The 15,552-nt window shown below is 40.4% G+C and overlaps 1 protein-coding gene across 1 annotated transcript in view; it reads left to right on the top strand.

Moving 5' to 3' along the window:
* The window catches only part of SPTSSB (serine palmitoyltransferase small subunit B), a 33,467-nt gene extending 26,577 nt beyond the window's left edge, over positions 1–6,890 (top strand). The window contains exon 3 of the mRNA XM_004755682.3: positions 4,265–6,890. Coding sequence (XP_004755739.1) covers positions 4,297–4,527 — 231 coding nt within the window. The 5' untranslated portion in view covers positions 4,265–4,296 and the 3' untranslated portion in view covers positions 4,528–6,890. The remainder of the gene's footprint in view (positions 1–4,264) is intronic.
* The last annotated feature ends 8,662 nt before the right edge of the window (positions 6,891–15,552 follow it).

Raw genomic sequence — 15,552 nt, 5'->3', positions numbered from 1 at the left:
CCTCTGTATCTTTGGGGTAAATACTCAGTAGTGCAATTGCTGGGTCATAGGGTAGCTCTATTTCTAATTTTTTGAGGAACTTCCATAGTGTTCTCCAAAGTGGCTGCACCAATTTGCATTCCCACCAACAGTGTAAGAGGGTTCCCCCTTCTTTAGAACCTCTTCAACATTTGTTGTTTCTTACCTTGTCAATTTTTGCCATTCTCACTGGTATAAGGTGATATCTCAATGTGGTTTTGATTTGAATTTCCCTGATGGCTAATAATGATAAACATTTTTTCATGTGTCTGTTAGCCATTTGTATGTCTTAAGACTTTGGAGAAGTATCTATACATGTCTTCTGCCCTTTTTTTTATTTGATTGTTTTTTGGGATGTTGAGTTTGAGAATTTCTTTATAGATCTTGGATATCAGCCCTTTATCTGTAGTGTCATTTGCAAATATGTTTTCCCATTCCATGGGTTGTCTCTTTGTTTTGTTGACTATTTCCTTTGCTGGACAGAAGCTTTTTATCTTGATGAAGTCCTAAAAGTCCATTTTTGCTTTTGTTTCCCTTGCCTTTGGAGATGTGTCTTGAAAGAAGTTGCTATGGCTGATGTTGAAGAGGTTATTGCCTATGTTCTCCTCTAGAATTTTGATGGATTCCTGCCTCACATTGAGGTCTTTAATCTATTTATAGTTTATCTTTGTGTGTGGTGTAAGAGAATGGTCAGGTTTCATTCTTCTGAATATAGCTGTCCAATTTCCCCAGCAACCATTTATTAAAGAGACTGTCTCTTTTCCACTGGCACAAAAACAGACACATAGATCAATGGAACAGACTAGAGAGCCCAGATATGGATCTTCAACTCTATGGTCAACTAACCTTTAACATATCAAGAAGAAATATCCAATGGTACAAGCACTTTTGCATGTCTGAACTGGCTCCTGAGAGAGTGGGAAGTGACACAGGGGCCTCAGAAAACTGGCAAGGAAAGAAAAGCTTTTAAAATCTCAATTCTTTAAATTATTAGTAGTGTACAACCGAAGTCTTAACAGGTATCCACCTCTGGTGTAATGCGTGTTGGTGTGTTTCAGATCTAATGTTTGCCTGTTTGATTGATGGGTTTTTATAGTTGAAAACAATGAACATTGACTCTCAGGGTTTCTGTGGCTTAGGAATCTGGGCACAACTTAGCTGTGTGCCTCTGGCTCAAGGTCTCTCATAGGATTGCAGTCAAGGTGGCCATCAGGGCTGCTCAAGCAAGAAATTTAATTTTAGAAGAGAAAGCTACACCCAACATTGGGTGTAGAGACTACTTGAAAAAAAAATTAAAAAGAGAAGAGAAAGCTATGACCAGGCAATTAATTATGTATATTTTTAAAAGCTAAAATGTAGAGAGAAAAAGTCAATGATATTTCTAAATAAGTACTTTATCTCATTTATAAAAGTGAAAACAGTATTCAGAATATTTTAAGCATATTTTTGGTAGAAGGTTGATTCTGAATGAGTAACGCCCTTGGGACAGCAGAAGTATAGATTTTTTGAAATGTCTGGTCTTCAAAATCATTTCAACTTTGCTTTAGAATGTAGAGACAGCCACGTGTCCACATGAACTTAATGCCTTATTCTCCTAAATCCACCACAGCCCACTTCACTCATAGGATAAAGCTAAAGTACTTAGCTCATCCAAATAGGCCCAGCAGTGCTTGGCCTAACTCTGGCCATTCCCGTCTCTTAAGTTTTCTCCTACTCCCACTCTCCATCCCCATATATCTATGGCTCCATTCCCTGAGCCCCACAAACATCTGTCAAACCTCTTCCCACCTCTAACTTTTGCACAAACATCGGTTGATCCCTCTCTTGGCCATTCTCCCCACCCCCACACTACCCATTTTATCTGTATGACTTACATTCATCCCTCAGATCTTATCTCAAGCATCTCTTCCTCCAAGACTTGCTGAGACTGGATCAGGTTTCCCACAGCCTCTCATACAATGCTCTTTTCCTTAAAGGCATAATGTAGTTGATAATTACATATTTGTGTATACCACTTGATTGCTACCTGTCTCCTCAACTGGGCCCAGCTTCCCAAGGGGAGGGTCTGGGCCTGTCTGAGCCATCAGTCTCCCACCTTTTCCTACAGCCTGGACATGATACCTGATGAATGTTTTCTCACACTCTGGAATGGTTACCCAGTGCCACCCTGAACCCTATCTAGATAATGAAGAAGAAGCAAATATGGGTAGCCATGAGTGAGATATTTAATGATTAAGGTTAGTTTGAAATATATAGTTGTCTAGTAGGACAGTCTAAAATCTCAAATAGTGATACCTCCTAATTGTCTCCATTTTGGTCTATCAGTGGAAAATGTTGGTTGCTTAGATAATATTGCTCACTGAAATGACCACTTCTGTCATTCATTCCCTCTGAGACCTAACTCTATTGGCCTTGCTCTTTCTCTGCAACCAGATCTAGGACTTAAAAAGAATGTTGAAGTGACTTCTTAATCAAGGTCCACTTACCAGGACAAGGCATTTCAATCCAATTATGTTGTTCCCACTCTGGCTTCTAGGACAGTTGGGAGACTGACTTTTCACAACGACTTCAGTTTGTATTGTCTACTTATTTGGATTATCCTGGCCATTATTATAGATAATCATAACCTGGTAACACAAAGACTTTCCATTTTAAGTTTTTGTGGAAATTACCCTTATCAGAAAGAGTTACTTATCAAAACCAAGCTGTCGAAAGTCAACAATAGCTAACCATATCCTACTTAGGTTGGAACTGTCAGTGAGCTATATATTTTTTTTTAAGTTGGTTACTCATCATTCATTTACTCATTCATTCAGTACATATTTACTTGTGACCATCTTTGTGGCCAGGGTTTAGGATGATGAAAGTTTTCCCCATATCCTGAGGAGTACATAGTCTAATGGAGCAAAACATCTTATCTTTACTCAAAGAGAATCAAAGAAAAGAGAGATATTTTTAGGTCAGAAGATAGAAATGATCTTCAAAAACTTTAACTGTGATTTGAATAGTAAACATAGTCAAAGTAGACTTTAGGTACCACGATATTCTTAGGAGTAAGTAGAAGGGGCACAAAGATCAGCTTATATTCCCATAGTGTCTGTGAAAGTTTACGGAATCTTCCCAAGAACCTTTTTAAGAAATAACAGATGCCCTTCTTTCTAGGAAGTTTTACATGCATGTGATTGTAAGTGTAATTCTAACTGGGGACCAACAAACATTTTTATAAGTTTTCATAAATTCTCTACCCAAAACCCAAATGATCACCCAACTTTGGGCTTCCCATTTGTTTCAGAGGTCCCCAAGACCTCCCACATACCCAGTGACTCACTAGAAAGACTCACAGAGCTCAATATATATTTACAATTACAGCGGTACTAATAAGGACTGTTACAGTGAAAGGCTGTACAACAGGATCGGCAAAGAAGAAAGATACAGGTAGAATTGGAAAAAATCCATTTGCAGGCTTCCGATGCTCTCTGCCTCCCATGAGTGGACAGACCAAGTGTGCTGCTTTCTCCACTAGCAAAAAGTACAGTGATACATATGCAATATTTCAACCCAGAGAAGCTTATTAGAGACTCAGCCTCAAGATTCTTACTCAGGCTGGTTCTGTGGATACCCTCTGCCTAACGATCACCAAAATTTCAGTCTTCCAAAATAAATCATGTATTCCCCAAAATTATGGTGTTTGCACAGTTTAGGCATAGTGAATCATCCTTATCCATTAGGGAGTAGAGAGAACATTCCAAAAGCCAAGTTCCCGGATGCCAGCCGAGGGCCAAAAACTTGCAAGCAGACCCTTATAAAGATAGCATCCTCAGGCTTGCTGTTATTAACTCTTTTCTGCACACCATTCTTTAAATCTTCTTCCAGAATACATGTTGTAGGAAACAGAATATTCACACTTCTCACTCTTTATATACTTAGCTAAAGAATATGTGGTTAGCCTTGATTTTTTGGTATTTTCACTAGACTATCCACCAGCAAATTATCATTTTTAGATAAATATTACTATTATTAATAATATTGCTCCCATTAATCCTATAGTAATTATTATTCATAGCGGCAATATTATGAGCTCCTATGATTAATATACTGTGAATTATTTCTATATAATATTCATATAGACAATCCATCCAGTGGTCATTGACATTCTTTGAAAGGTTTTAACCTGCTGAGATCATGAAACTCTAAGGAGAGTTTGTGTTTGGTTCCTCATTTTATTTTTCTTCTGATCTGTTAACAGGACAGACTTTCCGCAGCTTGAAGGAGCCAACCATGGATTTCAAGCGTGTGAAAGACTACTTCTCCTGGCTCTACTATCAATACCAAATCATTAGCTGCTGTGCTGTCCTGGAGCCCTGGGAGCAATCCATGTTCAATACCATCTTACTAACCATTGTTGCTATGGTGGTGTACACCGCCTATGTTTTCATCCCAATCCACATTCGTCTGGCTTGGGAATTTTTTTCCAAAATGTGTGGCTATCACAGTACAATTTCTAATTGATCTTGTTTGCGTTCTGTGACTTGGCATCGCCTATGTACATTTTGCTTACAACTTACCGATTTATGTGAATACTATGTCTTCTTTCACTATCTGCTCTGAAAAGCTCTCTTCTCTATGCACTCTTATATCTTGCCTGAAATGTGGGATAGATGTCTTTTAGGTTCTTTCATACACTCTACATTGTGCATCAACCATATAACACAAACATCTTACCTCACATGCCAATCATATTCTCTCAACTGAAATCTACAACTTTAGACTTTTTTTAATCAGGAAATTTCATAGAAAATTTTTCTGAAAAGTAGGCTCACAAGAAACCTACCAGAATCATCTAAAATGCTCCCTTGATACTTATTCTGCACTAAAGGGTATATTTTTTAAAAAAATTTGTTCATAAGCTCCTGTCAAAAGTATCCTATCCTTGTTTACAACATATAAAAAGACATGAATAAATTATATGGGCCCCGTAAAGTCTTATTTTCTAATAAGTTGCTGATACCTAAAATTCTTTTACTTAAAGTGCAAAAGAATAGGCTGGAGGCAATTATCTCTTTTCAGACATGGTTCATGAATGATTTCAAATGCCTCTAAAAGTCTGGCTTTATAAGAGTTTAAAATCAACAATGTTGATTTTAGATAACCCAGTAAGTATTATAATACAAAAAATATTAAGTGTAAGGAACAAAATATAATCAAAGTAAATTCAGATATTATGACTTGTGAGGCTGAACCTTGCCTTGCATGATGCTGGGAAGGGAGGGGGGAAGAGAAAAGAAACTGCTTTCTTTCTGTGATTTCACTCAGTGGAGGTGGTGGGGGGAGTACGTATTGGGCTACAGGAAGAAAAGCTAATAAATAGGCTGGAAGTAATATTCTACCAGCAGGAACTCTACAGCTCCAGTTAAATGCTTTGATATAGTGGCTCCTTTGCACAGCAAAAACAAGATTTATTAAATTTCCTTCAAAGTGTTTATCTTAAAAACAAATACAAGTTTTTAATTGTACTGCTGAATCAAATGTGAATGCCAAAGACCAGACCTTACAGTTTGTCTTTCCTTTCAATAAATATTAAAGTTCGTAATTCTGAGGGTAAAAATGTAAATAGTTTTTGGACAATATTTACACCCATGTTTGTGTTATGGAAAAAACATTTCCAAGGAAGGCTAGAGAGAAAGATTTTTGGCATGCCTGATTAATGTGCATGTTTGTTAAAAACAAAATGAAGCAAAACCAAAAAACACATGTTTTAAAGATAAACCAGATCTGAACCTGGACTTGTTGATTTTTGCAAAATAAAATTAGGTTTAATTTTGTAAATAAAATATTCACCTCCAGATTTGCTTTTTCCTCATATTGCACTATCTAAGTGCTTCCATCCACTTTGTCCCCAAATTTATCTTTTCTTACTAGTCCATTGGGACAACTGATCTTAAAACAGCAGGATAAAACAAACTTTTATCAAGGGTCTTCTCCATAATGAACCCATTTTCCATGTTGAAGTAAATATTAAGGTCTCCCAGTTACAGGTATGTGGAACTTAGAAAGAGGCATTTCTTGTTCAAGGTCTTTTAGCTCCTAGAGGCAAAGCAAGGAAGCAAATCCAGGGCGGGGCCACTCAGGTCCCAGAAATATGTGCCACATGCAAGCTCGTGGGAGGACAACGTGAGCAAATCAAAGATGATGGGATGGGGTCACGGCCAGTTAGAAAGCAGAACCACATCGATTAAAAGAGGCAAGGGCTCGAGGAGACAGCTGAGGTCAGAGGCACAGAAGCCCAGGTCCCAGTTTCCACATTTGCTGCTCATCCAGGTACTGTGTTCACCCATTTCTATGCTGTCCAGGCCTATATGCCTATTTTGAAAGATTGCTTTCACTTTTAAATATTTAACAGAAGATTTGCAGTTAAGCATGAACTTGGACACATTCCCAGTTCACAATGATTCAACACCCTTATATACATGGACCCCTGCTAAGTACTCTTGGAATCCAATTACAAAGATACTGCCTTGACCTTCTTAAAATCCTCCTTCTAAAAATAAGAGTTAAAATAAATGTGAAGAGACACAGTAAACCTTCATAAAGGATATTGCACAGCACTGTCCTAGGATGTCACTTTGAAGGTAAGCATTTTCTCTGAGGGTTCAACAAATGTAATCAAACATAGTATGGGAGGAAAAAACCTATTTGCATGCAGAAGGGAAGAAATGCCCACCTGTTATGCCTGCTCTGTCAATTTGCTATTAGGCAGAGATGCTCTTTATGGTGACCATTGTTAGCCTAGATAACAAACACTTTTTATATGCTTTTTCTTTTCTTCTGTCATTTGTATATTTCAATGGTGATCATGGAAATTAAAAAAAAAAAAAAAAGTCAAAAGTTTCATGGTTAAAATGGGCTTGCAGGGCACCTGGGTGGCTCAGTCAGTTAAGCATGGGCCTTCTACTCAGGTCATGATCCCAGGGTCCTAGGATTGAGCCCCACATCAGGCTCCCTGCTCAGCTAGAAGCCTGCTTCTCCCTCTCCCTTTGCCCACCACTCTCCCTGCAAGTTCTCTCTCTCTCTCTCTCCATCAAATAAATAAAATCTTTAATAAAATAAAATGGGCTTGCCTTTGTCACTCACCAAATTTGGAATCCTAAAATATTCCTGCCCTGATATTGGTCAAGTCAACAACTGCTTTTACCTATTTGTGCAACAAAAGAATACAAAATACTGAGAAATCAGGCAGTTTTAACACCAAGATAACACTGGTCAGTCTTTGCTAATAAGTTGCATGTACAAAAAGAAAGAAAGAAAGAAAGAAATCACTAGTTCTCATCTTCTATTTCTTTCCTCTTCCATTATTACCATATTTAGATTCTCTCTCTAGCAGAGCATGTGCCCCTGGAAGGCAGGAAATTTGTTCTTATTTCTCAGTCCCCAGTATCTAGCCCAGTGCATAATACAGAGCTTAGCAGGTACACATTCTAGAGCACATCACATAATTGCCCATACCCTGTATCCACACAGAAATAAGGAAGCTCAGTATTTGTATTGGGCCAATCTCAGAATGAACAGCTTCCGTCTACCACCCAAAAGAGTAGCACTCATTCATTCATTCATTCATTCATTCATTTAGAAAACATATTAAAAGCCAACCATGTATTGATAAAGGAATGGAGAGAAGGACAGATATCTGATGAAAAAATCCTAGTAGAAACTACGTGGCAGGTAGTCCCAAGTCTGTGGTAAAATTCTCTTAACTTTACTGCATGTTTGAAAGTTGTTTGTTTTTTGTTTTGTTTGTTTATTTAAAATAGAGAGAGAGGGAGCCAGAGAGAGAGAGAGAGAGCCAGAGAGAGAGAGAGAGAGAGCCAGAGAGAGAGAGAGAGAGAGAGCCAGAGAGAGAGAGAAAGAGAGCTGAGCATGGGAGAGGAACAGAGGGAAAAGGAAAAGCAGGCTCTCCACTGAGCAGGGAGTCCAATGCAGGACTCGATCCCAGGAACTGGAGATCACAACCTGAGCCGAAGACAAATGCTTAACCAACTGAGTCACCCAGCACCCCTGTTTGAAAGTGTTTATTAAAAAAAAAAAAAAAAAAAAGCTGGAGGAAAAGTCTACTATGTTCTAGTCATTGAGCTATTGAGCTGCCACTGGGAAACAAAGATAAATGAGACAGAAACAAGAACATTCCCAAATTCATGAGTCATACAATCTGGTATACAAAAGGACACAAGAAAAAAATAAACAAAATATTTATGAGTTGTGGTAAGGTCTTATGAAAGGAACAGCAACGTGCTGGAGAGGAAGCAACAGAAAATCAGGGAAGGTAGCGCACTTTGGGGACCCAGTGAGACATAAATCCAAACTTCTCTCACTGTAGGATGGCAGGCAGGAAGATGAGGTGGGAAGGAGGTTATCTCACCCTATAAGAGAGGGACACTGGCTGTTGTGTGAGGGTGGGAGGGAGAGGCAGGGGTCAGAGTGGGGAGACCCCATGCAGGAGAGGGCTGAACTAAGGGGGCAGCAAGAGAAGCAGAGACTCAGATGGTCTGATTTGACATATATTGTGGATCTAGAAAGTCAACACATCTTACTTATAGATCAGAGCAAAGGAGTAATTCCATTAAATACTCAAAACCTTTTTCTTTTAAACTCCAAAAGTTTTGGTGTTTTGGTAAAGTTATTTCCGGAGCTGATTATCCTAGGAGAGGTTGAAGGAAGCCAGCTTCATATATTTTTTCTATTTTTCCCACTGTATCTCATCAAGAGTCCTTATACTTCTGACTGGAAAAAGGACTCCATTTTCCACCATGAAACAGAATGTTATTCTCTAGGTACTTTGCATTATCAAAACTGGACTAACCAAATATCAGTAGCATGGTTGTTCCTAGGGATTAAATTATCCCAAGACCAATTCTAGAGCTTGAAAACACTCTGAAAGCAAACTTCAGGGCTCGAGTTCTCTTTGATTCATTACTGAATTATTCTGCTGACAACAGTGAAAGTAATAGTATTGAGAAGATTTAATAGTAGTGTTATCAGAGCACGGCTGACCAATTTTTAATTTCAGTTATTTTTTTTTGGAAATTATGAGGAAACAGGAGGCAGAAGGAGTTCCAAAATAAAATTACAGTTGCCTTTACTATAATGGCAAAGCCTATTTCTGTAGCTTTTTTGTGAACAATGATGACGTATTCCATTAACAAAATTCACACTTCTAATCATTTCCAGATGGAATTCAAAACTCAAATTGCTGCTTTTTATTATTGTATTTTTTGTTCCTAACAGAGGGAGCACTTAACCCAGATGTCTGATTGTGGGGGAGGGGAGACTGCAAAATGGAGGAAAGAGTGCCCCAGGTCCCAACCTCTGCCTGGCGCACACCCAGGTGTGCGCACGCACAGCCACCCCCAACCCCCCCACACACACATTAGTGGGTAAATTCCCTGGATGGCAGGCAGCAATAAAGGAGAGCCCCACGTCACCCAGCTTGGACTCCCACTCAGCAAGGAGACTGGAGAAAGGGACAAGGAGGAAGAAGAGTCAGAGATCGGAGGAGGGAAGAAGGAAAATGGAAGGAGGCTTATCCCTTGTTTTCTGAGTTCACAGTGGGAAAGTCCATCTCCAAGTAAAGTGTAATGCCTCTCTTCCACCTTCATCCCTCAAAGAATTTCCCTAATCTCATATATTTTTTCCTAACATGAGCCATATCCAAGTGTTTTACATCTTGTTCATATTAATATTTCAGTTTCTTTTGTTAAAATAGTGCACCTTTGCCCATAGTTTAAAAAAAAAAAAAATCTTATGAATAATTCAGGCAACTGATCCTCTCTCCGTCCTCCAGTGGGTCTAGTCTTCCTTCCCCTTTGGTCTGGCTTCTAAGTTTCACTCCGTCTCACCCCATCCCAACCCCACTATGTCACTATTTTTCAAAGTTCGATAACCTCCTTAGAAAATTAGGGAATGGACTTGAGTCTCCCCAGAGAGTCTTCAAATTAAAAAGTCTACAGTCTCTGAAATTCTAGTGACTTTCAGCCTCTCAGCTTCCTGAAGCTTTCCAGGGTTACTGGGTTACTGATAGGAACCTGACCTTTCTCTGAAATTCCATGACCTCTGTAACCCTCGCACTAACCATCATTGTTATGGGAGAAAGGTAGGACAGTCTATAAATAAAAACAAACAAGCAAACTAACACACAAAATCCCAAAGAGCCATCAGTCAGTGCTTGACCTCCGATTCAGTTGAGAAAAGCTAGCCGGTTGAAGGGGCGGTGGGTTTACAGGAGAGGCCTCCCTGGGGGATTCAGCGTGTAGGTTGCTTCAGTAGCCACGCCTACTCTGCAGCCCCTCCCCCACCCCACCCCTGTGCCTCTTCCGGGCTCAACCCCAGCCTACCCTTCCTTGCAGCCCGAGGAAGGGTTCACTGTCATTCTCAGCAACCTCGGTTTTCACCGCTGGATGAACACAAAGGACTGGGGATAGGAGGACAGGCTCTAAGTAGAATCTACAAAGAGGGAAGCGGTTGGGTTCTTTTCCTCCTCTAACTAACTAGTATCCATAGAACCTCTAGTAGCTTATCTTTTACACCTTGTTATGCAAAGGCATTACCATCCTCCCAGCCCGGAATTGTATTTCCCTGAGCCAGAAGGAGTAACTGGCTCCAAAGCAGAGGAAAAAAGGAAAAGTCTATTACCCAGATAGGCATGTTCTGTGTCTCTCTACGTCGGTTCCCCCGGAGTCCTGCGCCAGTTGCTTCCAGAGAGCACAGTCCGTGTGTTTTGTATATGTATGTGTTTTGTTTTTTGTGTTTTTGGCTCCATGTAATTTTGTAGAAGATCATTCAATGAGCTGATTGATGAATAAATTAAGTCCTTTTGAAAATTCCGGGTCGGGAAGCATAGAGTCCTATTTCCACACATCACCTGTTCCTAGAGTTTGTATTGAGTGATTCACCTCTAAGGAGAGCTTATAAACTCCGAACGAGTAGGTGAAGGTTTTGAGAAATTACTAACCCTCCCTTAGATTCTCCTACCTGTAACTCCTCTTCCGCCCCTACATTTTTCCTTCACCGCAATCCCGGCATGCTCACTGCAGAAAGAAGGGGGAATTTTAAAGGCTAATCGATGAATTTGCTCCTCAAGACCACAACGTTGGTTCTCATCTGCGGTTATACATTAGAATCATGTGGGGGCTTTAAAAACCACAGGGCCTGGGCCCACCCAAAATATTAAACCAAAATCCCTGAAGGAGATCCCAGCCTGGTAGTTTCAAAAGCTCCCCAGGTGATTCTAATATTCAGTCTAGACTAAGAGCCACTGTACTTGGGCTTCACTAAGTGCTAATTAAGTCACTAAAATCCAGGTTAAAGCTGGACACTCCACTGAACTCTTGCCCGCTTGCTAGTTTCCCCAAACATGTCTATGACAGGGTCAAGCTTCCATGCTTCTCTAGACACAGTCTTAATCGTAACAAATATCACTTCCCTACAGGTTTTCTGTCAAAGTACTTAAACACTCCCTTAAGAGTTTAAAGTGCTAAAGAGTTAAGAACATCACACTCCCTGCCAGATTCCTCTCCACCTAATGATGTCTTCAATCATTTCAGCATGCATCATTTAAGAGTAGTAAAATATCACAATTTATGCTTCTAGGCTTAAAGCTCTAAGTACACTCAATCTGCCGCTGATGAGCTCGTTGGAGCTTTTTCATTTGCAACCTGAGTCCAAGATCATGTCACCGTAATTCGGTTAAGCCAGATAGATAGTGTCATCAGCCCTGCGGCAGTGCACATAAGGCTTCTCCGTTTCACCCTAAGGTTGGAAGGCACCCAGACGTCCCGCGGATGTGGGATTGCACCTCGCTTCCTTTTGTTTTAATTACTTGCGACTACCTGTCCTTGACATGATAGATACATAGTACAAGAGATTGTTAGAAATCTAAAACAAACGGAGACCAGCCTTAAAAATTTCCTGAGCGGACAAAACCAGTTTAGTCATAGAAGCAAAGCTTAATTTAGCTTATGTTGCAGGATTAACTGGACTAGGTCATTTCTTGCTTATGCTTCTGGAAATCATAAGCAGAACAGTTTCCCAAAGTTGGTATGAGTTAATCACTAACCAGTTCCCCATCATTTAAGAAAATTATATTATAAACCAATCACTGCGAAGAATACAGAGTCACTGCCTTTCTACTATATAAATTGTTTTATAACAATACACCCTTTAGGGATGGCTGGGTGGCTCAGTCAGTTAAGCATCCACCTTGGGCTCAGGTTATGATCCCAGAGTCCTGGAATCAAGATCCGCATCGGGCTTCCTGCTCATCGGGAAGCCTGCTTCTCCCTCTGCCACTCCCCCTGCTTGTGTTCCCTCTCTCACTGTCTCTCTCTTTCTGTCAAATAAATAAATAAAATCTTTAAAAAAAAAAAAAATAGTGCACCCTGAGCCTCATTCCATGTTTTGGTTCAAGTGCTCTCAGTTTGAGCATCGTCTTTTCAATGTATGCGCAATAAACTTTTACTAATTACTGCTTAGATGATCCCTGTTTCACTTCTGTTATTCATGAACTTTCGACAATACAGGCACACACATATTTTTAAAACATCCAAAGCTATACCAACATAGTTGGTGACAGAAGTCACTCTAATTAGAAATTAAATTAACCAAGTGATAACATGTACTAGAAAAATGAGTACTAGTGGTGGTTGATGAAAAGATAAATGCTAACCAGAGACCAGAAAAACCCAGGTTTTCGTTCTTGCTCTGGTAGCTGCCTGTCCTCGAGTGTGGGTCACTTCGCTTCTCTAGGGCTCCAGGTTTCTCTGCTATGAGATGAGGCACTCACCTGGGAATGACACATATGTTTTTGCTTTTTTTGGTTCTTTGGTCACTGGCAGGGCCTTCCTGGAAGGTGTGTTGAGAAACATTCTGAGGCTGAATCAGCTCCCTGGACAGAAATCCATGATCAACTCATCAATGTCTATCAGGAGGTCAGCAGGAAAGTGATGCTTAATTTCCACTTGGCCGAACTCCCGAGAATTACTGTCCCAACCCAATACAATGGATGGGGACCAGTAGAAATGAAATAAAAAGAACAATTTCTGCCACCTTAGTGCTAATCTTTATAGCCATATATACATATTGGCATCCAGCTGTGTTTCCCCAGTCACACTTACCTGTCAGCTCCAGTTCAAACTCTGTCTCTTCGGCTAGGCCAGCCATAGGCCATGATGATAAAGGGTAACACACGCGCAGCGTTCTATGTGTCAGGCACTACTCAAAGCACTTTGTGTAGGTAATTCACTTCATCCTCACAGCAATCCATTCAGGGAGATACTTTTATTACCCCCATTCTATAGAGCAGGAAAGCTGAGGCACAGATTGTGTGAGGGACCCACTCCAGGTTACACGATCCCTGAGAGGGCTGGAATTTGAATGGAGGTGGTCTGTATCAGAGGAAATGTGCTTCACCATGGGATGAATGGCATCTCCTCTGAGCATCCGTATCAATCATCCCCCAAGACTATACTTTTTAGACAGAATTTTACAGAGGGTGACCATACCATCCTGGTATGCCCAGCCAGTGTCTTGGGTGGGGGTGGGAAAATTCAAAGGCTTTCTACCTGAGATGATGCCTGAGTTACATATAAAAGAATCAATAGGAATTGGCCACCTTAAAATCAGTTTATCCTCCAATATAAACATTCTCCCGTTCCAGTGGGTAATATTGCTTGGACCCCAAAATACATTCTTTTTTTTTCTTTAAGACTTTATTTATTTATTGAGAGGGAGTGAGAGAGAGCATGAGCAGAGGGAAGGGAGGGCAGAGGGAGAGAGAAAATGAGACACTGCTCTGTCCCCATTGAGCAGGGACCTGGACACAGGGCTCCATCCCAGGACCCTGGGATCATGACCTGAACCAAAGTCAGATGCTTAACCAACTGAGTCATCCACCCCCCGCCCTTTAAATACATTATTTCATAAACAGAGCTGACCATCCCTCCCCAAAACTCAAAAAAAACCATTAATATATGTGCAAGAATAAAGTGCAGTCCTGACCTAACTGCGGTAACTTGCTTTACCTATGGAAGGCTTAAAATGTCATTTCCAGGTGATGTTCTTGGATTGTTAGAAAGGGAGGGAAAGATTTAATAAAATTCTTGATTAGGAAAGGAGAAAGCATTTCAGGACACCAGAAAGTGAGGGAAATTGTTCCCTCTTACAGGCAAGAGTTTCAGACTCTCCAATAAATCAAAGGTAATGAGCTGGTAACTCCATGAGGACATAAGGGAGAAGATGCTAGATTTGGGTGAGTTTCAGATAAAGACTGGTTCCACTTAGACACGCTGAGCCCTACTTTAAGGATGGTTGGGCCAGGACGACAGCCCACTGATCAAAGAAAATAAAAAGGGACTTCATTGGAGCCCTGTTTTTTTATTAGTTTCTGGTTCGGTAATCATGCCTCTTTCATTTAACAGCCATATTTTTCCAAATTAATTATAATAATGAATAACTTTCAACCTGACCATGACAGCGACTTTACTTGATGGACACGCAGATACAAGCCTTGTAAGACAAATTTACTTGTAAGACCTGAAAGCATTGAGAAACTCAGAGAAGAAATGACAAGGAGACCATGGTTGCTTCTCACTTCTTCAAAGCCTGGGTTGACTCTGGATTAATTACCATAACGAAACACTCAAACTAGACTTAAAAGTTGATCTGATTTGAAGACGGTCATGTATCTTGGAAACTTAAAATTACCTGCCTCCCAGATGAGAGGCAGGAGAAAAAATGGTGAAATCTATCAAGATGGTGGGATCCTGACTTTTCCAGAGACAGAAACCAACTTAGAAAAAAACAATAAAGCCAGGGCTCCTGCGTGGCTCAGTTGGTTAAGTGTCTGCTTGGGATTGAGCCCTGCATCTTGCTCCCTGCTCATCCGGAGACCTGCTTCTCCCCATCCCAATCCCCCAGCTGTGTTCCCTCTCTCACTGTTTCTTTAAAAAAAAAAAAAAAAAGTGTCTTCCTTTGTCTTGAGTACTGCACTGGGCTTGCTTCTTCCACTCCCTCTATAAACCCCCTCCCCCTTCACACTTGTGCCCCCCCAACTCTCTTTCAAATAAATAAATAAAATCTTAAAAAAACAATAAAGTCATTCAGAGGTGGGAAGCTGGGGTGGCACAGTTGTTTAAGTGTCTGACCTTTAGTTTTGGCTCAGGTCATCACCTTAGGATCCTGGGATCAAACCCCACATTGGACTCTCTGCTCAGCATTGAGTCTGCCTGGGATTTCCTCTCTCTCTGCCCCTCTTCCTCCGCCTCCTCCTACTCTCTCTCTCAAATAAATAAATAAATCTCTAAATAAAAACCAGAGGTGATATCAGTATATTGGGCAGAAGTTAAAAACGAAGATTAAGATCTGGGCAAAAAATAAATAAATAAATAACCTCACCAATTGTTTGGATTGGCAGGAACCAGGAGAACAGAAATAGAGTGTCAAGACCAAGTGCGAGGGTGCCTGGGCTCAGTTGGTTGGTTAAGTGTC

The sequence above is a fragment of the Mustela putorius genome, unplaced genomic scaffold, assembly GCF_011764305.1.
Source record: "Mustela putorius furo isolate JIRA1106 unplaced genomic scaffold, ASM1176430v1.1 tig00003834_pilon_pilon_pilon, whole genome shotgun sequence".
NCBI lineage: Eukaryota > Metazoa > Chordata > Mammalia > Carnivora > Mustelidae > Mustela > Mustela putorius.
This window is presented reverse-complemented; position numbering and strand designations above follow the sequence as displayed.